The 24765-nt window shown below is 41.1% G+C and overlaps 3 protein-coding genes across 11 annotated transcripts in view; 2 read left to right on the forward strand and 1 right to left on the reverse strand.

Moving 5' to 3' along the window:
• Positions 1–288: 288 nt before the first annotated feature.
• On the forward strand, positions 289–14451 carry bltp3a (bridge-like lipid transfer protein family member 3A). Of its 2 annotated transcripts, XM_088291555.1 has the most exons (21): positions 290–542; positions 1884–2046; positions 2804–2842; positions 3019–3110; positions 3180–3369; positions 4189–4329; positions 4523–4693; positions 4837–5017; positions 5101–5187; positions 5637–5807; positions 6106–6251; positions 7427–7568; positions 7657–7850; positions 7921–9149; positions 9261–9448; positions 10023–10162; positions 10262–10412; positions 10500–10756; positions 10875–10983; positions 11093–11145; positions 12202–14451. In XM_088291555.1, the coding sequence occupies exons 1-21, from the start codon at positions 499–501 to the stop codon at positions 12316–12318; spliced, it is 4005 nt and encodes a 1334-aa protein (XP_088147681.1). In that variant the 5' UTR covers positions 290–498; the 3' UTR covers positions 12319–14451. The 2 variants fall into 2 exon arrangements, with proteins under 2 accessions (XP_088147680.1, XP_088147681.1); XM_088291554.1 differs by having other exon boundaries at positions 289–542; positions 10262–10756.
• Positions 14452–14551: 100 nt separating this feature from the next.
• Positions 14552–17489, reverse strand: taf11 (TAF11 RNA polymerase II, TATA box binding protein (TBP)-associated factor). Of its 3 annotated transcripts, none has more exons than XM_088291566.1 (7): positions 17257–17489; positions 16431–16450; positions 15974–16181; positions 15758–15888; positions 15595–15682; positions 15008–15104; positions 14552–14940 (listed from the first exon to the last, which is right to left on the reverse strand). In XM_088291566.1, the coding sequence occupies exons 3-7, from the start codon at positions 16148–16150 to the stop codon at positions 14810–14812; spliced, it is 624 nt and encodes a 207-aa protein (XP_088147692.1). In that variant the 5' UTR covers positions 16151–16181; positions 16431–16450; positions 17257–17489; the 3' UTR covers positions 14552–14809. The 3 variants fall into 3 exon arrangements, with proteins under 3 accessions (XP_088147692.1, XP_088147691.1, XP_088147690.1); XM_088291565.1 differs by lacking the exon at positions 17257–17489 and adding an exon at positions 17056–17187; XM_088291564.1 differs by lacking the exon at positions 17257–17489 and adding an exon at positions 16540–16681.
• Positions 17093–24765, forward strand: part of anks1aa (ankyrin repeat and sterile alpha motif domain containing 1Aa) — a 48813-nt gene continuing 41140 nt past the window's right edge. For 3 of the 6 annotated variants that reach the window (XM_088291556.1, XM_088291559.1, XM_088291561.1), the window contains exon 1: positions 17094–17859. In XM_088291556.1, coding sequence (XP_088147682.1) covers positions 17681–17859 — 179 coding nt within the window. In that variant the 5' untranslated portion in view covers positions 17094–17680. Of the gene's footprint in view, positions 17860–24765 lie in introns of all 6 variants that reach the window. The other 3 variants (XM_088291558.1, XM_088291560.1, XM_088291562.1) reach the window with 3 other exon arrangements.

Genomic DNA, 24765 nt, shown 5'->3' on the forward strand with positions numbered 1-24765 from the left:
GACATTTCCGACTTCCAATTTTCATCGAGTGCAGCATAATACCGGGGGTTTCCTATACTTTCCAACAAGATGGCGCTATTGCATCTTCAATGCGGTTTGTGCGTGCGCGCGAGAGCGAGTGACTCACGCACACAAAGAGAGAGCGAGCGAGTGACCCACGCACACAAAGAGAGAGAGAGAGAGAGAGAGAGAGAGAGAGCGAGAGAGAGAGAGAGAGAGAGAGAGAGCCAGAGAGTCGGGGGCGGACGGAATGAGAGAGAGAGGGGTAGAGCGAGAGAGCGAGCGAGCGAGCGAGCGCTGGGGGTGTTCAAGGGCCGTGGGGGGGGGGCTCTGCTGTCGGATGTGGAGCGAGGTACTTACTAGCCTAGCAGCATCGCCATGGCTTTTAAGATACCCCCAGCCAGCGATGTATTCTGTACAACGCGATTTCCAAGCTAGTTAATGTCGATCTAAGTAGAGACCCATCGGCAGAGCAGCTAGGGTACGATCACAGCAGAAATGGCCGGGATTATCAAAAAACAAATTCTGAAACATTTGTCAAGGTAGGTGTCATATTGGTTAGCGTGCTAACCTTTCTGGATGCTGGCGGCGTCAACAATCACAATTAGCTGGCTCGTATGGACACTTAAATGGACGCTAGTTTTTTTTCCGACCGTGTTCTCAATTTACGATTGCCGAATGTCAAATAGGGAGAGAAATTTGCGTGTAAACAGGCATGATCTTGCACATTCTTTCTGAAACTTGAAAGCTTTTTTGCCCTTAAGATCCACAAGCACCTGCATGCAAAATTGAATTCAATCTGGTACAATCACTGTCTTTTTCTCCGATTATTACACACCGAACAATGGTTGAATTTTACTTTAGTATATTTCGAGATCTGACTGCAACTAAAAAGCTTAAAATGAAACAAACGTGACATAATCATAATGTATCATTGATTTCAACTGATGGCATTAAAATAGGATTTTGTGTCATACTTTCTAACAACATTTCCTATTTGTTTCAGCCCTAATACAGACACAAATGCAATCTTTATGGAAGACATCATTTTACAATGAAGTGTGTTTGTGTAGCGTAATGTGATCGTAATCATTTTGAACAGTTTGGAATGTATTCAAATCCAATCCCGCATGTTGTCCCATTAGGTATGTCAAACCTGATCTTCTTTGTGAAGTATTTAAGAGATATTTTAGTGCTGTTTAATTTTCAGGCCAACGTTTTACAGTGCCTCTTTTGTTTCCCAGTGGGATAAACTCTTGAATGTTTGAACTTATTTAAAGCATGTTAATCCTGATTATAAATTTAAACTACCAGTGCCACTATAGTCTTTGAACTAACACTGCTTTTAATTCCATAAAATCACTATTTTCACCAAGTCTGATCTGACAGTTAGAAAGAAGTAAAAGTGTAACTGAACCTGGGATTAAAGCAAACTCCAACAAACCATAGATTTCCAGGTCCATGTGACGAAATACTCAGTGAGATTTGGGAGTCTCAGTACAGGACTGGTCTGTCAGGTCTATCAGGCATGTCTCAGTGTTAACTGACAATCTTAACAGTTTGGCCAAAGTGGCGCAAAGTTACAAAACGTAGGTGTCAACCACTCCCGTCTGGCATTTAGCGCATTTCTCTAACATGTCTTGATGATGCATCAGAATGGTGTTTTATGTGTGAAATATTCAACTAATGACTGTTCTGTGATAATTGTTGCCTTTCCTTAAAGTTTGTTGTCGCGCTCCTTTTAGTGGCACTCAATCCAGATTTGTGTGTATGGAATGGGTTTGTTTCTTTGGTGTTAAAGGAATCCTGAAATGCATTAAGAATCCGCGACCTTCTGATATTATTTAGTAAGTGACTGTTTTTGACGTGTTTCTTCTCCTTAGGTTCACCAAGAATCTGTCCCCAGACAAGATCAACCTGAGTACCTTGAAGGGGGAGGGGCAGCTGTCCAATCTTGAGCTGGATGAAGAGGTTCTGCAGAACATGCTCGACCTGCCTACCTGGCTGGCCGTCACACGCGTCTACTGCAACAAAGCCGCCATCAGGGTGAGTCACTTTAAAAACACGACTAGCTGACTGGTTTGACAGATGAGAGCAGGACTGAACTGCAAAGCAGAAATTACATTTTTTTTTTTTTTTTTAAACTTTATCAGCTAAGTCAATTGGGAACTGATTTTCAGGGAGCAGAGTAAAAAAAATTATTGAAAGATTACATAATTATACTAGTTCAACAATCATCAAATTATTATTTTTTTTAATAGTTTTATCTAATCTTTGACAAAGTGGAGACTTAGGAAGTCTGTAGAGGAGTAGCAGTTTGATTTTGTTATATGACTCATGATTTTTTAGTCACACTTTTTAACTCCTGTTAAAAAAAAAAGAATCAACATTAACACTCTTAGCTATTTATATAAAAATAAACAAAGGAGCAAATAAAAGCAAGACGTATTCCTCTTTGTTGTTGAATGCCATTCTGGAAGTAAAAGTGGTTGTCATGTTACGCCTCCGAATTCCATACTGGTACCGTAGCACATTTTATTTCTTAAAGAAAAAAATGGCTAATTCAAAGAAAACTGCCTGGATAAATCCTTGCTTTTAATTCCCCAATTGATGTCATTGTGAATTTATTTTCTTTATGTTCTCATTGGCATGCCACATTGAGCAGTGCGGGAAATATGCAATCTTGCTTGCTTGCATCCTATGGGAGCCCTTGCGCCCATTGAATACAAAAGAGTGTAGAAAGCGGTGCAATTTTTTTTTTTCTGCGCCCTTGACTGACTTTGTACTCCTCCTGTCTTTGCAGATACAATGGACCAAATTAAAAACCAGCCCCATCTGCCTGGTAGGAATTTTCCTCTGTGTTGCAATCCTTTTTCACCATCGCTTTACTTGTCTCTTTATTTCTCAATCATTCTAGCATCTACCATTTTCATTCCATAGCTTGTGTTCTTTATCTTTAATAAATATTTGCCCACATTTCTACTGACCAATTCTACTCCTACTTCCTCTTTTCTGCAGTTCCTGGATAAGGTAGAGGTAGAAATGAGGACATGTGAGGAACCTCGTCCTCCCAATGGCCCCTCTCCTATCGCCATCACGGCAGGCCAGAGGTAAGTAAGCCTTCAATGATGCTGCTGAAAGGGAGCACACTGGCTCACATTTTCTCTAACTGTTTACAGTGAGTATGGCTTTGCGGAGAAAGTGGTTGAGGGCATGTCAGTTCGAATCAACTCCATCACCATCAAAGTCCAGGCTCGGGCCTTCCATGCCTCCTTTGAGCTGTGGCAGCTGCAAGGCAACAGCCTCAACCCTAAGTGGCAGCGTAGCGACCTCCGCTTCACCCGTATCACAGACCCAAAGAGAGGAGAGGTACCAGTGCAGCGTTTAATGCTGTCCATTTTTTGTTGAATCTGTCTGCATGTGTGTGTATTTAATTTATGTCAGGGGTCTTCAATCCTGCTCCTTGAGGGTCGCTGTCCTGCCTGTTTTCCATCTCTCCCTGCTGCAACATGCCTAACTCAAATGATCAGATAATCTGGTCTGCAGAAGCTGGATAGCAATCCTGAGCATTTGAATCATGTGTGTTGCAGCAGAGAGCGATGGGGAAAACAAGAAGGACAGCAGCCCTGGAGGCACAGGACTGAAAACGGATATATGTCAAGGATGTTAGAAATATTGATTCAAAAATGCTTAAAGGTGTGCTCCACATTTCTACTCTGAGAAGAAATTTAAACCCATACTTTTGATAAGTATGTTTACATTTTTAGGAAGTTCTGACAAGGCTCCCGTGGATCCTTATTAAGTCTTAAAAGGTATTGGATCCCTGAATCTAAAAACAAGGCATCGGAATGTCCTAAATCAATCTTTCAAAAGTCTTCAAATGTGTTATCTTAGGATAAGGAGGGTTTTATGAATTGAAATGGTCTCAAATCTGTAAATAATTGAACATTCTTTCATAAACAGTCTATATCTGATAAAAACAGTGATGTGGGTTTAGTTGGAAGTCTTAAGAGCAGATGCTTGTTTATGTGCTTCAGTAATGGAATTAAAAATCTTTAATTTCATCTGCCTCAAGATCTTGGACCCGGTATTAAATAAAGCCTGTCCGCTCAAAGTTTCACCTCCTCCTCCCAATGATGATGTCATGTTTAACTGCTGAATATGTTACATAACTATTCTCTGCTTCAGGTGTTGACCTTCAAGGAAATTAACTGGCAAACTTTGCGCATCGAGGCAGACGCCATCGAGAGTGACGACCAGGATTTGGGTAGCACCCCGTTGCGCCTCATCACTAACCAGGGACGCATTCGCATTGCTCTAAAACGCAGAGTGAGACATTATCTACTTTATTTGCATTCAGATACTTGGCAAATATTTTTTACATTAGATTGCATGAAATTATGTTTTACTTTTTTTTTTTTTGAGTGATGTGTATGTGAGGATGAAAGTCGTCGGTGCGCTGTCGTTTAGCTTGTCTGCTGTCTGTGCATTTGGTTCACAAATGCGTCATTTTCCCAACCAGATCAAGGACTGCAACGTGTTGGCCTCCAAGCTGCTTTTTATTCTGGATGACTTGTTGTGGGTACTGACCGACTCTCAGCTCAAAGCCATCATCCGCTATGCCAAGTCTCTCAGCGAGGCCATGGAGAAATCGGCCCAGCAGAGGAAGAGCTTGACTGCAGATTCCCTGCAGGTGCTGCCTCTCGTGATCTCGTCAATGAAACTCAGACTTGCTCGTACTTACTCTGAAAATCATATGTGAAGTCTTCTTTTTTTTTTGTTGTTATTACTTGATAATTACTTGATAATTACTCTGACCACTTGTGTATTGTGTAGACTGCTCCTCCATCACCTGGGCTCTACAACCTTTGGACCGAGTCTACACCCGCTCAAACTGGCTCACCCAACAACATGAGTCAATATTTTGATCGCTTTGATGTGAAGGAATCTTCTTACCACACTTTTATTTCTCGCTTGGACCTACATGTATGCAATGACAGTTCCTCAGCGGCTGAAGGTACATTTACAGACTTACTGCACTTTAAAGTACAAAGGTTTATCACGACCGTATTACTCCCGATAACTACAATTCCGTGACAGATATAGAAGAACCTCCAGGTTTGCACGGTGCAATGCAGTTGACTTTCAGGAAATTGGGATTTGACTACTATCCTGTTCACAGACCTGGTGAGTGGGATAAGCCCTCCTCGTTTTATTGCCCGCTGTTAAACGGTGTACTGCCACATATTCATTTGTGAATCAGTGTTCTATGAGAATTGTAAAGGACCCAAACCATTCAGTGATTTATAGACCAGCAGCTGAATTTTAAAATCCATTATCTAGCTATCAAGTGTTCGTTAATAGCAACCCTCTTTTCTTTATTGCAGAAAACGATAATGAGTAATCCGTTCTTACACCAGCATTTTTCAAACTCATGACGTCACTCTCATTACTTCCGGTGCTGTTTTCGATTCAGTGCACAACATTTTTTTTAAAAGCTTTTCTGAGATGGTGTGAATCAGCAACTGTTATTATTTGGCGATGGTCCGCTTCATTTGTGGACGACCCACTTTGCATGCATTAGTCGGAAATTTGGTGGCGTCGTTTAACTGCCATTTAGTGCTGCTTCTCCACAGCTGATGGATGTCGACACTGGGAACGCTACAGTGGAGCGATGGAAGCTCAGGCGCAGTGGGCAGGCAAACTGCTGCATGACTACCAGAGGAGGGCAGAGTCATTTGGGTTTCCAGGCCCATGTACTGAGGTGCCTGAGCCACGCAACGATTCGCCTGCAAGGATGCCTCGAGGTATGGATGCGGAATTAATTTCATAATTTCATACTGGATGATATGCTGTTGGGCTGTGTATTCATTTTGATTTCCAAAATTTGTTCCATTGATTCACAAGGGTTGGATTCGATTAAGTTAAGGATTTCATGCTGTACCGATTTTACTTTCATATGGAAGAACCCATTTTGCCAAATAGTAGAAACTTGTAAACTTAAATAGAGCTTTTCTATGAACAGCTAAAAATTACAAATTAATTTTTTGGGGGGGGGGCATTATTTTGCCTCTTATAATACAGTTGTGCTCTCTCCCAATTCAGATGGAACAACCAGTCCAAAGTCAAATCTCTCTGACAAAGAACAGCCAGCCAAAAACAACTCTAGCATGAGTCCTTCAAGCGCAACACTGAAGAGGTTGCGGTCAAGCTGCATGGTGGTCCGGATAGATGACCTTGACATTTACCAGGCAAGATTTTATCACTCTGATTTGATTCACTTGCTTACTGTTGCACTCTGCAAGCAGTTATTTGAACACGCTATAAAGTGTAGCAGTGATAAAAGAAAAAGCTGTAGGTTTGTTGCTGACAACATAAATGCTAAAGACGGCTTTATTCTATCGCAGGGGTAGAATAATAAAAAGCTAAAACAGATGCCAATCCTTTTTTTTTTCCCAGTGAGTCAAATTTTCATTTATTAAGGTCGGTCAGACCACAAGTGATAATACTGTTATATTTTTATTTTCATTCAAAATAACAAAAATACGATACAAAATAAAATTACCATTTTGCCAAATTAAAATGTATAATTCAATTAAATTATAATAAGACATGATCCTGGTCATAAATAATCCAAAGCAAATATATCACTTTGTGTGTGCGTGCGTTTGCGTGTGGATGTGGTACAGGTGTGTGGTTTTCTAAAACAGAATTACCAAATACAGACTGGTAAAGGGAAGTGAGCCCAAGCATATGATATATAATAAAAATGTTAAACTCCCTATAAAGTCCTAATTATATATATTTTTTCCCATCAATGTCAGTCTGTTGGGCCAGATGTAATTGGCAGCGGGCCAACATTGGCCCGCAGACTGCACCTTGCCAACCACTGCTTCAAGAAAATATTACTTATGTGTAATTACTTTTAAAAAAAATTTCCAGTGTAAAATCTAATTTAATATTTTATATTTTGTGGGCTTTTTGTTTTGTTCAAGCCATTCCATATGAAAGGATTCAACCTGACTTGTAAAAATATTTGCGCAACTAGGTAAAAAGATCGATGATGATTGATCAGTAAATATAAATAAAAATATTAAATATTTAACTAAAATGTATTTGCTTGTGTACGGAATAGCGTTTTTACAGTACAGAGAATTTATTTGATGTTTTTTTTAAATTTTTTTTTATAAAATAGTATGTTTCAGCTGTTATTTTCAGGCTTATTTAAAGGGGCTTTTAGTTCCCCTTAAGACTGAGTTAGATCCTCCAGGGAATTGCTTTTGTTGTTTTATATACATATTTAAATTCAAGTTCTCTTTTCCCGCTCTCTTTCGTCATATTTTCAGTAATTGTGCTAATTGTTTGCATTTTCTGCGACTCAACACAAATGACTGCATTTTTTTTCATCCCCCCCCCCCTTATTCAGGTGTCTACAAAAAGCCGGCAACACAAGAAAACTCAGCCTTTGTTGTCATGTAACCGCAAAGTTTTGCATCTGCCAGATAATGTACCCGCAGTTCATCTGCAGTTTACCGAATACTACTTTCCAAATAACCCCAGTTTCTCAGGTAACTTTTCCTTTTCGTTCTTGTTTATTACATCAAAATTTAACCTCTGAACTTTGAACTCAACAGTTGCCTTGTTTTACACTTCCAGTGCCAACCTCGAACCTGTACGCCCAAGTAAATGGCCTCCAGCTGTGTGTGGACCCACAAAGTGTGTTGTGGATTAATCTGTTCTCAAGAGGGCTGCTACATACTCTAAACCAGGTCAAAGCTTTTTACCATTTGCAAGACAGCAGCAAAGCAGACGAGCATGTTGACATCCGTCTGGATGCGGCTCAGCTCAAGGTGAGTTGTCACGTTAAACGATTGACCCCAAAAATTGTTGTATTGTCTGATTTGATGTTGCTTCCTTTAGGTCGTGATTCCCTTAGATTCTTCTATATTGGACCATCCAGAGCGTCCTCGGTCCCTTTCTGTTAGCGTACCTCAAATGGCGTTCAGCAACACCCGCCACTGTCCCCATGGCTCCAGAGCTGACCTCAGCATGACCTGTGATACCTTCGCCAGCTGTTCTTTCTTCCAGCCCAAGCCACCATGTCCTTACCCCAGAGACCGTAGTGCCTTCTGCGCCATCCCCGACATCTTCTTGAAGCACTCTCAAGAAACGACACCTTCTCCGACCATTACAAAACAACTACGATCCCAAGATATCTGGTCCCTAAGTTTGTCCCGTGTTGCTTTTGGTTTTGATGGAACTCGAAGACTCCCCAAAGGCAAAACACACCCTTTTGTGGAGCCCTTTGCTATGTCGGTATGGATGTGCCAGCCTGCTGCCTGGTTCAGGGGTTCATCATGTTACCCCGTCAGCCCTAGCAAGGCTCATCAGCCCGCCTCAGAACATCACCATGAAGATCCAGCGCTTGCCCATGTCCACGTCATTGCTCACGTCATCACGCCAGTCAAGATGTGGCTCAACCACTACCAATACGTTGCCTTGCTGAGAATGAAAGATTCCATGGCACGTCTAGGGGTGGAATTAAGTCGGGATCTGAAGGACATTAAACGGAGTTGTGACCGACAGTCACAACCGACTTCTGTTTGTCTTGCTCTGCTTTTGGACTCAGTGGAGCTTGGCCTCCTATTACCACCAGCCGCCACAGAACCAGAGGAAGAGGTCCCTCATACTCCAGAGACCGACAGCCCCAGTCTCACAGACTCTGACATCTCCCCTACTCATCATTCGACCGATTTGATCCCAGAGGACAGTGGGTTAGAAAACGGTGTGTCCTCCCTCAGCACGGCCCACGCTGCATTTGATCTGGATGAACAAGATGCTACGGTGGAGGAGGCATGTGAGGCTGTTGAAGAGAGCCTGGAAGGTGATGCCTTGAACATCCTTGAGGACACCCCAGTCCTGTCACCTCAACTCTCACCTGTAAACTCCCCCATCCTCTCCCGAGAGCCCTCCACCTTCAGCCTTGAGGGAGAACTATCAAGCGCCATCAACGTCACCAAAGGTGCGACCAAAGATGCCATCAGTGCCTCACTGGACTTAACCAAAGGCGCTTTTTCAATAACAAGAGACGCCTTTAGCATATTGAGTCGTGGCTCTGGGATGAGCAAATTGTTCAGTCCGCATGCTAAGTAAGTGCTAGCTATTCATTTCCCGCTCAGATGGTGACAAGGCATTTCTGCATGACATGCTTTTATTAGCGCTTGAACTCTTAACAGATGAGTGTTCTTGTACATTCACAGGGAACAAGTCCAACATCCCGAAGAGTCCTCCTCCCCCTCCCTGGTGGCCAGCCTCAGGCATCAGATGATGAAGCAGTCGCCTTCCCAGCATTCCTTTGACAGCGCTATCTTGGATGGCAGTCTGCCTGATGACAGCCAGTCTATGGGCAGTGACATCAGCGACAATTTTGTTGTTCTCATGGAATCCGGTACTTGGAATGTTTTTATTTTTAACAATATCGCAGAAGGTCTGCCTCACACCGAGTGACGTAGCTGAACTCAATTGAACTGTTGCACAGTGCGCAGGGTTCGGCAACTAGTTATCAGGAGTGACCGAGTTTCACACCCAACGGTGTAAATGATTTCGGGCTTGACTGTACTTAACATTGATGGGAAAATGAAGCTTCACGAAGCACTTGTGATATTTTTTTTAGTCCTCTAGATGGCACTCTTGGTTTAAAGATGCAGTGGAAATGTAACCAATTTCCATTGCACTAGCCTTTATCTTAAAACGAAAAGGACCATCTAGAGAGGTAAACAATATCACAAGTGCTTCATGAAGCTTCATTTTACATCACTAGTATATACTGAACCTTCATGACTTCTCGCTCGACCAAAATTTTTTTACTCCTCTAGATGGTGCTCTTGGTTTAATGAAGGCTAGTGCAAAGCTAACACTAATTTCCACAGTATGCTAAAATTACGCCAATATGTTTGCCCTCATAAGTTCATATCCAAACCTTTTGTAAACCATGCCTTCAGTATATTGTTTGACATTTCCAGAATCTGGTGTAGATTCTGCACGTGTCGGTGTCAACCCTTCCGGAAGCCGAGGCAGCCCTGCTCTAGGCACCGAAGGAGGGTCATCAGCTGATCTGAGTAGCTCCCTGTCATTCAGTACAGAGGATGTATCTACAGATATGGTAGGCTCTTATGTTCAGGGAATATCTTTCTGGAGTTACTCAACAGTTTTTATCTTCACAATTAATTATTCTTGTCCTGTTTTTGTACGGTCCTTTTAGTCCTCTGTGTTGTTACTCATTCTGAATGGGACATCCTGCACTATGGAAATAAAGGGAGAGGACCAGGTTTTTGCTGTACAAGCCCAGAATCTAAGCTCAGTACAGATGGGTAACGTCAGGGTTTTTGACCTGCTGGCTGGTCTCATTCAAGGTAACTTGAATGCTAACAATATGCGTGTGTTATGGTTTATTAGTAACTACATTTGTCTAGCTTGCCCACATCTTTTTCTTTGTGCAGCTCCTGCCCACAAGCAGAATGGACACGGTAGCAGGGGCTCTCCTGCAGTGTGTATGCGTGCAGAAAGTGGTCCATCTGCAGCACGGCACTCGGAAACAAGCGAGGCTTTGGGGCTGCTGGATGTGAGAGTGCAAGACTGTCACGTGGAGTTTTTAACCTCCACCGTAGCAAACATCGGGCCTTTTCTGGAGGATGAATTTAGTGTGGATGGTCAGCCAATAAACGTACACTTCAGCAATGTAACCATTACTATTAAGGTGAGACATTGGAATTATTTTAAATTTAGAAATGTTTCTGCATGTTACATGAACGCAATTCTAATGAAAAGGCGGTAAGGTTTTTTTTTTTGTTTGTTTGTTTTGTTTGTTTTAATAGGATGATAGCCCAAGAATTTACCCAACAGCTCCTCAGCCAACTGCAGCCACATTTGTTGTCGATCAGCTGCTTTTTGAGCGCAGTGATGACGGCATCATGAGGGTTAAAGGTGGGCAAAGCAGCGTTTTAATCTTTATGTTGGATACTATGGCGGGTGTTGTGGTGGTTTTGTGTGCACACCCATTTATCGTAAATTCTTATGTTTTGTTGGATTGTAGCTGAAGTACTGGACAGTCCAAACTATTCCTGCTCTGGTAAACGGGAGAGTGAGGTAAGCAATTTCCGTGTTTGGACAACCATGCGTTTGTTATCCCTGTAGAATCTTATGAGATCCAATACAAGACGAAACAAAAAAAAAATCAGCCTTTAGATGCTCAGGTTTATTTAATTTTTCTTTATCATGGCTGTAATTTATAGATGTGTGGAACTGTCATTTTGCAACTTACTTAATTTTTTTAGGGGGATTGTTTTTACTGTCTTGTAAACACTGCTGTGACTTGTACGCTGGCGGAATTTTCTCGCAGAGCATCATTAAAGAATTATCTGATTCATGCAACTATGATGTACTAGCTTCTTGAACTTTTGACACCAAGTACCACCTCAGAAAATACAAGTACGATCTCCACCATTAAATTACAGCAGCGTAGTTGGACGAAAGGTTCACAAATGAGGCAGAGGTTGTATTTTGTATTCTAAGAAGGGCTATTTTTAGAATTGATTATTCAGTTGACTAACCGTATTGCACTGGAGAGGGGAGCTCTCTAATCTCGTTGCACACTTGAGTACAATGACAGTAAAGGGATTTCTGATTCTGATACAAAACCATTTTTCCTGATTAGTGTTTCGTAACCTATTTTTGTTTTTTATTTGGTATTGCACAGTAATTAAGTAATATCACCTGAGAGGGATTGGTGTTAACTCGCCGACCTTTTTGAAACTGATTCAGTTACTTTTTCGGTTGAACCTACTTTTTTTTTTTGAAAAAAAAAAAAACAGTTCTTAAAGCTTACATTGTGAATGCAGTGTACTTTCAAGTTAAATACAACTGAACTGTGCTGCAGAGAATTAAAAAAATCAAATCAATTTAATTTGAGGGGTTCTCTCACATTCTACTTAAGGGAGCCCACGTACCACTGGAGGTAATCATACCACACTTTGAAGACCACTGCACTAGCATGATAAAAAAGTTTTTTTTTTGTTTGTTCCCCTCTAGTCTGATTCACTGTGGAAAAAAACCTTCTAGACTAGACTTGTTTGCTTGCAGCATCCTTTCCTATACAGACCATGTATCGTGCCACAAATTGATCTAATAATCCTGCCATTACAGAGGCAAAGCCTGCAGTCCAAGCTTTCTGATGCTCAGATGGCCCTCACGCAGGCCCTCAGTGACCGAGATCGCCTCCTTCTGGAGATAAAGAAGTATGACCCTGAGTTTACGCTTTAGCATATTCAACCTTCATACCTCGGTGGTGATCATGTAGAAGAACACCATCAGAAGGTCACGTCTGGAAAGTCATGATTACATGACGACGACTTTAAATTGCTGCAATTACTAAAAGAAGAAAATGGTCTGAATACTGGTTTGTTTGGTGATTATATGGACAATGACACTTTTTCTTTAGCAGAATCCAGACTCGGTGGATTTGAAATAAAACTCAACGTGTGTTCAAAATATCAACTTTCAGCTTTAATTTAAAGAATTTTTTAAATGATTGCATTACACATTTAAAGAATTGCACATAGTTTGTGCCCTCCACATCAATTAAAAAATGATGAATTAATAAAAGTGGACTATCTTGAAAGGTCCAATATAAATCCAAGAAACTGCTATCATTATTGGTTGATTACGCTCTAAGTGATTGACTTCAAATCCATCGTGATGGTCTATAGAGGCAATACGTTGTTTTTGAATATGCCAATGTCCAAATAATTCCAGACCAAGCAGAGAGTCAATCTGATGTTTTCTGCCCACATTAGCATGGACAGTAAACGTTTTTTTTGTTGTTGTTGTCACACAGCATGCTAGGTTAGCTACCATCAGGCTTTGAATTCTTTCCACCTCATAGTATTCAAAGTTGATCGTGTCTGAAATACACAATAAATGCACGACTTGGTACTGTAGATTGTAACTATACAAAAGACATTTATGAAATTATGATGTAGCATAGTCGTCTTACCATGTTGAACACAAGTTGTGACTTGTAAAGAAAACAAGTACATTTTCGAATATGCTAGTCAAAAGTTCACCTTGTTGCCATTTGATCAGTTTTATTTCCGTGCAGTGTTGTTAAGTTTATGCAATGTATTGCATTTAGAATTCAGCGCCTTTGTAGCTTGCAAGGAAACAAGCTGCAAGTGTTATTACTCGTGGACACCGACAGTGACCACACAACATGCTCATTTGTTTACATATGTGTGTGTGTGTGTGTGTGTGAATGCGTTCATAAGACACATTGAAGAAATGTTATGGTTCACTATTACTGCACTATAATTTGGAACCATATCATTCAAAGATGTCTTTGTGGTACTAATTTTGCATGCTAATTCAGTGTGTCACATAAAGCACTTTTCTGAACATCTAATGTTACTGTGAAATAGAATCGATATATTAGACCAAATGCTTGTTTTCTATTTAATGCAGAATAATAATGTAGCCATTCATTATAACACTGCGCAGTATGTTGTTCATTACATGAATGTTTTATTTCAAATGTGGATCTATCTTGTCATGTGGTGTGATATTTTGCCTTTCGGAGGCACTCTATTTAATGACCTCTCAGGTCACCTCAATTCATTGCATGAGGCAGACCTCTTGTGGTTGTAACTAGTGATGAGCAAATGAAGCTTCATGAAGCACTTGTGCAGTTTTGATTCCTCTGGATGCCGCTCTCGCAGTGGAAAGAAAATAAATGTTCATTGCATTGGCCTTTTGTCGTTAAACCAAGAGCACCATCTAGTGGAGGAAAAAATATGACAAGTGCTTCATGAAGCTTCATTTTCCCATCACTTGCAGCTCACCAATGCACTCATTTCAAGGTTATTCTGTTGCCTTTGAGGAATTTGTTACATTTTCTAAGCAATATGAGTAACCAAAATCAAGAAAAACAATAGGTGTGGAATTTGATTTACTACATTTGTGATTTAAATCGAGGCCGACAGCGTCTTGGTATGCACCTGCTGTCGAGTGTATGTAGCAGGCAATCCAGCACTGAATTCCATTTGCTCGTTACTTGATCAACTCCACATACTTGCTCGCTGAAGTAATTGTGTGGTGCAGAAACGGGATGGCTAGTAAAACAAAGTGTTTTCGCTCTAATGCATGTACTTAAATGTCATGGTGTTGTTTGTGCGAGTTAAATCACTGGATTTTTTCATTCACTTTGACAAACTAGAAAGATGGCAGGTGAGATCTTCCCTATGATGCAAGTGTTTTTTTGAACCCTGTGGACAGTACTTGTTAATAATACTGAAATTTATGTCTTTATCACTTAAGACTAATATGAAATTGGTTCTGTGAACCAGTAGTGAGTGTTAAGTATTTTAACAGAATAAATGAACACTTGCTAAACACATTGAATTTGTGTTTCTGTGGTCCATTATTGCACCCAACTCCTGACTCACATAGTGTATATTAAAATTCATTTTTAAAACCTTCAGTAAAAAGGACAAAAGAGTAATATTTTCGATATTTACTGTATTTACAACCCTACTTTCATATGAATTGAACTGAATGTTGCATCAAATATTTGCACTGACAGTTTCCATTTCAATACGGATGACATTTCTTTTTTTCCTAGCAGGACGCACAGTGTTCCTGATGTCTGGTCTGCTCAGCAAGTAGTCTGTTCATTGACGTAACGTTTCCTTGGAGCAATGGCGCCACATTCATAGAAGGACCGGTGTGGTCATCATTGATGTAATTTGAGCAGCCCTCCTCAGTGAAACAGAATGTTTTTGTACTTGGTGTTGGGAATCTGATGGCGGCTCTTCAGCCTCCTCACCGCCTCTCTCATGTGTTTGGGCTGAAGAGGTGGCGTGTCTCCCCACTTCTCACAAACATCCAGTGCTGTGAAAACCCAAATTAATTATTTATTTACAGGAAACTCAAATCTCCCCGACAGTTATATTCTTACCTTCCTCAACTATTTCCCCAGCAAAAACTTTGGATATACCGGACATGGCGATCACCACGTTTTGGGACACAGAGGAGCCTGTTATGGACTGGATCAACTAGAAAAGGGAGCACACAAATACAGATCAGTTTAGTGATTGTTGGAGAATACCAATTAGTACATTAACACAGTGATTCCAAAAGCACTGTGCCGGGAGACAATGGTTTGTGAGCGATCAACAGATGTGTAAAACGACCAAATATAAAAACCAAACGTAAAAAAACAAAAATATTTGCTGCGTATGATTTGGTTAATCCACAGTCGACTTGCCAGTAACGTATAATTCAATTAACCTATGTATCTACCTGTTCCCAACATAATAATGCTCAGCTTCCTGCAAGTATATCAGCTTTGTGTTCAACTAAAAAGACCCAGACTTCACACTGAGTACATTTCTGAGTAAATTGAGACGGTATCATTATTTCAGCCTATATACTGTTTGTGACAGTTTTATTTGATGGCATGCCATAAGATTTTCCCAATGTAAAACGTGCATTTGTTCAAAGTTTTGGAAACACTGCCCTAACCAATAGTCATAAACCTCATACCCTCTTAATAGCAGCCTTGGGAAACGCAGAACGCCTGTACATTTCATAACGATTCAGCTGGTCTTCAGAAAAAGATGACACCAAAACCCTTCAGAAAGACAGGAAGAAATGTGTTAATGGGAATATAATGAAAATGGTTTGTGTTTGTTTGAAAATATCGTACTGCATCTTTTGTATTTCGTCCTCATCGACTTTTTGCTTCTTCTCCTTTTTCTTTTCTGGTTCCACCTTCAGTCTTTTAGATGCAGCCTGACCTGAAGTCCCTTCCTCCTCATCCTCTGCTGCTGCTTGTTCCTTTCACACGGGAAAAATGAAAGAGTGGACAAATATTAGTAACCAGTCATCTGGGTCGGTAGGTCTAAACTTGAAATTTACTCACAGATGCATCGTCCTGTTTGTACTGGTCTTGCGAGGAAGACTCCTTTGGTTCATCGGCAGTCTTTTCCGGAGCAGGAGACGTTGTGTCATCGTTCGCCTTAGCTTTCGGCTGCTCATCTTGGCCGGCCGCTGGGATCTCGAGTGTGCCCTCGGGTTTGATCCGTGCAGGATCCGCCATTATCACTCAATAACGATGACAACTTCAGATTCTGCAAGAATTAACAGTGGTGTCTATCCATGACTACAACCCGTGTTTACATTTTATTGAAATTCTGAAAGTGAACAAAAACATTTACATTTTTAATTAAGCAATGTTTATTAACACATAACTATGGGGTTGTAGACTAGACACAACCCAAACAAATCAAAGCAAGTAAAGGTTATGTTTGAATCTATGTAGTATTCATTTAAATGCAAGAAATGTTTATTGACTACCGAAATAAAAGTAAAGCGCTTACCTTCGCCAGAGTCCGGTCGGCTTCAACAAAACAGCAGCAATGCATACAAACGTTAATTTTAACTGGTAACTATCAAGTAAACACGACATGCAAGAAACATTTTACCCACAAACGAACAACGTATCCTCAGATTCTGCCAGCAACTTCTGATTTTTCGGTGAAAAGAAAGCCAAAACGAAGACTAAGGTAACTCGCTAGTGCAAAACGTCAGTTCCGGTTCCTGTTTGTATAAACTTTATTAACAACATAATTTACAACACGGGTATTTGGTCGAACCTTTATTGATAAAATGCATGAAAAATCGTTATTAGCACACGGTTTTTGTGCCTGTTAATTTTAAAGTTAGTTCTTAAATTTTTATTGAATCGTGGGTGAATGTAAAAAAACAAAAAGAAAAATCTTGTTGGGAAATGTATCAATTTCCTTTCACTTTTCGTAAGTAATAACTGACAGAATAATACAACTGCAATGATATCGAGTACGTTCTGGAACGCAAATTATATAAAGGCAATACCAATTTTTTCATCAAGCATGCCGGGCGCCCCCCTCCTTGCTTTTTTTTTAAACTAAATACTTTCGATGAACTAAAAACAGCAAACGCCGCTATCTGTTACGGTTTACTCACAGTCACCTGATGAGTGTGTTGTGAAACGTTGCTGTTCACACCCACTTGGGCAATTTGACAAGTGCGAACGCAAAAAAAGTCAGTGGTGTTTAATGAGGTTATCTAGTTTTTTTTCATCACTTTGGTTTATTGTTAAATAAAACATAATTGACACGAGGTTAGTTGACACGCGAAGGGGACGTGGCCCGTCTCTGTGCCCACTTGCGTTTGTGGCACCATCTTGCTGGAATCTCCCGTATCGAGCAACTCGTAGAAGGGTGTGTGTCGTGTCCCGGACCGTGCGCGCGAGTCTGCCTGCGGGGGGGCTCGGCTTGGAGATGCAGCAAGAGGGAGCAGTTTCGAGGAAGTGACGGACGCCACTCAGGGGACTGGCCAAAGGAAGTTTGCTCCTCGGTGGTGCGGTGCGCCTCAACGAAACTTTTCCCCCTTTTCGGCGCCAGCAGCGACGCCGTGGAGCGGTCGGGCGGATAAATAAAGCGGCGGAGGCAGTTTTTTTTTATTTTTTTATTTCCGCACAATTGAGGGATACTAACTTGAGATCGGGAGGGAAAGGAAGGCTGTCGCTGAGGAATTTCACAAGCGTAGCCCGTCCTTCTCCTTTGGATTTTTTTTTAACGCATCCACAATGGGGAAGGAGCAGGAGCTCCTCGAAGCGGCGCGCACGGGGAACCTGGCCGCGGTGGAGAAGCTTTTATCCGGGAAACGACCGTCGGCCGGCACCGGCAGCGGGTCGTATGGAACTGGTGGAAGTGGCAATAGCGGCGGCCACGGTGCCTCCTCGCATCCGCTCTCCAGTCTGCTCAGGTAGGCTCCATTGAAGGGAAGGAGGCGCTGTTAAATGAAAGATCCCTCCAATGTTTCTCAGTCAAATCTTAGCTCGGCCTGCTGTTTCATTATGTTCACTAATCACATCTGCAAACGCCAACTTATTATTATGATTGTTTTCTTTAGCAAGCAAACATGCCAAATGGAGCCGATTGTAGGCGCATGCTTCTTTGTTAGCTCCAAGCCAGTTGTACTGTAATGTGCACAAACCGCTGGCAGGCTATTCTGCAGCTACATATTTATTGCAAAACAGTGCACGCTATTTACAAAAAAAAAAAAAAAGGAAGAAAGACTGGCATGTGTTATTGATTGTCTGTACTCTCACTGGTGAATGTGAGGTAGCAAAGCAACCTAACTTTCATCTAATTCTAACCAGTCAAATGTGTGAGGAAGGTTTGTGTATATATTGTGTGTCTGTGTGTGTGTTCACTGACTTCAGCTGCTTGGAAGCAGTTGTGGCAGAGGTCGCAAGAAGGGGGAGTCATTGGTGAGGTAAACGTTTGATGAGGTTTTAGCCACCATCTTGCGCATTTTGTCTCGCTGCTGACTTTGATGACGTTTATTTCCATACAAACTCTAGTCGACCAAGTCTGTACATGTCAATGAGAATTTGTTTACCTGGCAGGAAGTCTGACTTACTACAAATGCTTGTTATCCAGCCGATGATTGGTAATATTGATATAGCCACGTTGCCAGTCCCTGAAATATTGGTGATCCTAAACATAGACTACCCCAAATTGATCTATGTGTGAGTTTTTTTTCCACTTGTTAATACAGTATAATCAATTAGTCAGTCTACTCTAGGTAATCTTAGCTATGATGTATTATCTAATGCGGGTGAACATCCGTGAGTCAAAGCATCCTAGCCAAGTTGATGTAAAGTCCATCCATTATCTGAGCCGCTCACGAGGGTCGCAGGCAGTAGGTACACCCTGGATTGCTTGCCAGCCAATCGCAGGGCACGCAAAGACGAACAACCGTCCGCACTCATAATCACACTTAAAGGCAATTCAGAGTGTCCAATCAACCTCCCATGCATGTTTTTGGAGAAAACCCTCGGAGTCACCGGGGACAACATGCAAACTCCAAACAGGAAGGCCAGAGTCGGAATCGATCCCACGACCTCTGCACTGTGAGGCCATCGTGCTAACCAGTCGTCCACAGTGCTGCCCGTTGATGTAAAGTGATACTTGGTGTGTACTCTAGTGTCAACCCCTCAGTCAGATTAATGGGAAGACTGTTAAATTTGTGTTCTCAGAATTGGCTTTGTATTCCACTAGTTAAGGATGTAATAGTGAAACACATTGAATGACCCTTTTACTCAGTTTGTGTAGTAAGATGGCCTGTATTATATTCCTTCTGGACTCTTTTTTTGTTATCATTATTAGATAGGTGACTTTATATTAGATAGATATTTATTAAATATTAGATCAGTCTATACCATGTGACAGGTTTCAGATTCACAGGATTTTGTCCAAAAGATAATGAAGCCATTAATGATCTTCCCGAAGTCATTATTATTGTTTAACACTGTCTGATGTGTGTTTTCACTGGCTTTTGGCGTTCTTTCTTTGGAATGGCGCACATGTCAAGACCTGCAGTGTTGTTATAAGCATGCAGTTGTGCAGCTAGGCTCTGCGGAATGTCAGCGTTCCCAGGCGGCCTCACCCCAGTGGTTGCTATGGGACAGGCACCGACCCCGGCGTGTTTCATGATGCTCTGACCCGAAACATTTGTTCCATTAAAATCAAAACGAGGTGGGCAGGGCTTCTTCAACTTGCAAGGTCACGGCCTTTGGATTGGCTCCACGTGGTGCAACCTATTTAAAGCAACAATGCCATAATAAGCAATAATCTTTCCAAATGCTGCATCGTCATTTCAATACAAAAATGCTTTAATCCAATAAACTCTATCAAACAAACCCCTCATTTGACATGAATATAATTGTAGTCCAGTTACAAATCAAATCAGCTGTCTTAAATGACAATAAACAAAAGCTATTCATTAAACCAATTTATCAATTCAGTTATTTTTTTCAATGTCAGAAAATTAAGAAAAAGCTACTAGGATACTAAATGCCCACCATTTTGATAGCTATCAACAATACGTAATGTGAACACAGCATAGGAAGAATCTGTCTCGACGCAAACAATTTGAGACTGAATCAACAGCGCCTCTGCTGGTTACAACCAAGCAATGCACGCTATTTACCCCCAGTTTCTTCAAAAAGTTCCACTCAAATGGCAGAGTTCCAACCGATAAATTGATCAATGAATCCATAATCATTCCTCCATTGTGTGTTTCTCAGAACTCTATAGCAATAATCCCAATAATTTTCTGGTCCACTTTGTGAAAAGCTAAACAGTGACTGTGAGTGAACTGGAGTTAAGATGAACTAACCCGGCAAGAAAAATAAACACTCTGCCCATTGAGGGGGGAAATTAACCGAGGAATGCTGGGAGAGCCGGACGGACACCCTGAGAGCTTAGCCAGATGAGGGCTTGTCTCTTGCTTCACAGCCACAGCTTTTGTCCAGCTGACAAAGCCTCGCAGGATAGCTTTTCATATTCATATAAGACCGTTTGGGGGCTTTTCTCGCCTGTTTCGATCTTACAAAGAAAACCGAGCTGTCATCTGGTTAGAACTAGACCACCTATTTAGACCGCCCTCCTCATTAGACTCGAAGGCTGCCGTATTTTGGGACAGGATCAGCTGCGAAAAGGTTCTCTGGATCCGTACTATTTATTGTCTTGCAAGGTCGCATTTCATCAGGGTTGTAATGATTTAGTTTGCATTTTAATTTAGGCTGGTCTCTGCTCCAGATGCTTCCATCCCATTACGTTCGCTATTTCTGGCTCGTCCTAATCAGCCCGAAGATGTCAGACAGGCGTCACCTTAAAAAAAAAAAAAATGGTGCAACTAACGCAGTCTGCTTTTAAAGAAACTCTGCACACCTTGCTGCAGAAAACTGACAGCCTCTTCATATTGTTTAACCAAACCATCATGCCAAACTCCCGCGTTCCCTACTACACTGCATTGTTCATTCCGAGGTTGATGTAGAGCTGGCGAGCGGCAAGCTTGCCCGTCACATTGCATCAAATCTAACCTGTGAACTTAGAGAAAGCGGATCTGGTTCAACCTACGCGGCAGCGTGGCTCGCTGGGAAATCTGACACTGCCATGTTAGCATTCCAGGAGCATCTGAGTTTGGCATGAGCTGCTCGGCGTGTGACGTTTCCGGTCAGTGTTTGTGTAGTCTGAGAACAAGACGCCTCGTAACTGTGATGAATTCCTCATATGTGTGAAGGAGGAGCTCAAGTGAGAGTTTACATGTGGATTGTAGCCTTGGTTGATGTGAACGAATGTCGACAAATATTGTGTAGTTGCTCGGTAAACGCCAACCCTAACCACAGGAAATGTGGAGACAAGAGATGCTGGGAACTAAGACGGCGTTGGAAATTGGAAATGCAGATTGCGATACTGATATTAAATGAAAACGCAAACAATAGCCAATGCCAATATTCGTCAAAATGATGAATATCATAGCCGATTATGGGTCAATATCTTGCTCTAATTCCAAACCTGTTTTCAAAATGAGACCACTTGACACAAAAAAAAAAAAAAATCGGCTATATGCGCATGTTTGTGTCATCGCAAGCAAAGTATATCCGAATTGTCCTTTGCAAAGATTGTAATGCTTCGTTTTGGTTTAAAAATAATCTTGTGAATGGAATCAATTTAAAAAGTTTTTTTGGGGATTACAAAGGCATGGAACAGAAACGTTATCATACTGAAAGATGTTTTTGACGATGACAATCAACACTCTTCTGATAATAGCTTAGTGAAGGCTGATTTTTATAAAAAAAATAAATGAAAAAAAGCTACAGTAGCTAATGGCTGCCCTTTTATCACTTTTTAAAATTGATTTATCAATATAGCACAACACTGCTGAATTTTGATTCTCTTCATTCTATCGGGCGTAGGCAAACTACGGCCCGGGGGCCACATGCGGCCCGTTAAGCGTTGTAATCCGGCCCACCCAACTTGAAAAAAATTCAAGTTGTTAATGTTTTATTTTCCAAATGCTGTGTTTTTTCAAAGACATATATATTGTTGTAATGCTTTTGTTCACTTTAATTTAAATTTTTTTTTTTTTTTTCTCCGATGATGTGAGGTTACCAAAACACTCCATCCATCTGCTCCTGGTCCGGACCCTTTGTCAAATTTTAGGACCCTTTGTGGCCCGCCAATCTTAAATCAACATTGCCGTGGTGGATCATGAGCACCCTTGAATGATTCCCAAGTCCAAAAAGCGAAAACAACATTGAAACTCTCGCAACAACAGTTAGACGAAATGAAAAGATAAGAACTGGGAGTGTTTACATTTTTCGTTTTGTTGAATTTGTGGAAGATGCACTTGCGTGGACATGTGCAGGCCCTCGAGTTGCCCATTAGTGGTCCAGACGTTTGGTCTGTGTGGTCCTGGTTATGGCGTCTCCCTCCATCTCCCCCCTCTTCCCCCTTCTCAGCAGTCTTCCCGCCCACCTGCTGGGTGCGCAGCCACACTTCTGTCCATGTCCGCACTTCAAACATGTGACACTCGCATAGAGTTGAGGCACTTGCTTTGCAGGAACTAAATGTCTTTCTGTTAGCAAGAAGTTCACTTCACACAGCAATTTTGCCAAATAAAACAAGTCAAATGAAAATTTTCTAAGCAGACTCACTCACTTGAATCATTAGATAATTTGTATTGTATATCATATGCAGAGAGGAAAATAAAATTATGCTTTGGGTTGTGAACAAATATATTTTATTTATTTATTTATTTTCGAGAAGCAAGCACTTTGCTAATGTGGAGCAATTATTAAGATTGAGTCACATGTCAATCAAATCGAAGCGAAACACTTAATAGATGGTGGCGGTAGAGTCACGTGTTCACTGTTTGGGGAAATGCCAGATAGATTTTTATTTATTTATTTTTTTTATAGCTTGCCACCCTTTTCTACAAGTCATCTCTCCCTGTTACCAACATTGCTTTTCATCCTCGTCTTGTTTATTGTGCTGCAGGCCTTTTGACTCCCATCTTCTTAGTCTGTGGACATCCGCAGTTAATTCACATCTCCCGTGACCACACTTGAGCTTTAAAATGCAATATGTTACTTGATGTCTTTTCGAGCTCCTCTGTAGACATTTAATTTGCCACAGTTGAACCTACAAACGCGCTACTTTATAGTCGCTTTCATTCAAGTAGATTTTTTAGCTTTTTGTGCTGAACTGGAAATAAAGTGTATGGCAAAGACGACAGCGACCAAACTCGACCGTCAGGAACAGGTGACCCAAGTGGCCAGCGCGACCTAACCAAAATGTAACAACTCTTCACTCAGCTAGCGTCTTCATGAAGATCAGAGCTAATGTGAATTTTAAACTACATTAAGCATCCACACGGGCAACCCTCGCTTTTCTGGCGTGGCTGCCGGTCGACCTGCGTGCGTTTCTGTTCACGTTGCGGCAACCGACTCTAGAAAAAAAACAACAACCTTTACTTAGTCGAGCAGACGGAAGTAAGAAGCGTTAGCTAGCATGCTAGGTTAAGGGAGTGACCAAAATCAAAATAGTAAAAGTAAAATAATAACAATAATCCTGGTGATTTAAAAGTCAATAAAAGCTCAATCAGAACTCTGAAGTAATATTTACGCAGAATGAATATATTGAATCGGATGAGAAACCACACCGCTATTTTCCTTTGCTATGATACATTTTCATTGAGTCATTCTTTTGCAATCTGACGTCATTTTCTTTCGAGAAAATCTAGACTTGAACTGTAAATGGGCAGACCATGAGATCACAAATTCATATTGTGAAGTGGTTTCAGGATATATGCGTCACAGACATCTCCGGGACTCATCATTACTGTCATAGAACTGTTGCGTAATTTGCTAGCTAACTTTAAATGGATTGCTTCAGAGGAATAGTGCTGTTATTGTTTTATCTGTTTCAACATGCATACTTGATATGTAGTGCCTCTGTCTTCTGGTCGATATTTCCAGACACTTTGGAAGACTTTTTGTATCATAACTGCCAATAAGAGTTTGATGGAGAAGATTACCAAGCAGGTGCTTCATTGCTTCTGCTAGCTTGAAGTCCTTTTCGCGCTGCACTTGTATTTTTTTGTGGCGCTCACTGCTGGGGTGAATGCAGAATCGCACAGGAATGACGGTAGACCGGCGCAAGCGTGTCGATTTTTGGTAGTGGTTGCTAAGATACCCAACAGGTAGTGTAGCCTGGTGCTTTTTCCTTTGTTTATAGTAAGCAGGAAAAGTGATACAAGTGAGTCACGTGATGCTGCCGTTACGTGGAGTTCGAAAATGTGGTTTTATATATTTATTTTTTTTAAATAAATGAGAATTTAGCTCCAGTTTGAATAATGCAAATACGATAACTGGCAGAGAAAATAAACACTACATGTCGTGAAAATTCTGGATTAAAATGCGAATGTGGAAATATTTCATAAATCACCATGGATATGACATTTTAGTTTCAATTTGATTGACACGTGAAAAACAATGTACAGTGTGCAATACTACCTTCGATAGGACTGGAGTGGAACAGTATCGTCCTATAAATTAGAATTTATCAATTTTTTTTGGGCTGAGCTCACAATTTTCGCTGTTGACCGGTTTTTATTTTGCTATTTTTAAAATTGTACCGGTAATCCTTGTGTACTGATTGAAAGAGTTGCATGGTACAGATTATCAGTACAAATTTGACAATCATATAGTCTGTCTGACATTTAAACAAATAACTGAGGATTTACGAAGAACAGTGGGGATTTATCATTAATCCAACTGTACATATATGCAACATGGCAGCATTCGACTATCGTCAG

The sequence above is a fragment of the Idiotropiscis lumnitzeri genome, chromosome 3 (assembly GCF_059441095.1).
Source record: "Idiotropiscis lumnitzeri isolate Australia: NSW breed Sydney's pygmy pipehorse chromosome 3, RoL_Ilum_1.0, whole genome shotgun sequence".
NCBI classification, from domain to species: Eukaryota; Metazoa; Chordata; class Actinopteri; order Syngnathiformes; family Syngnathidae; genus Idiotropiscis; species Idiotropiscis lumnitzeri.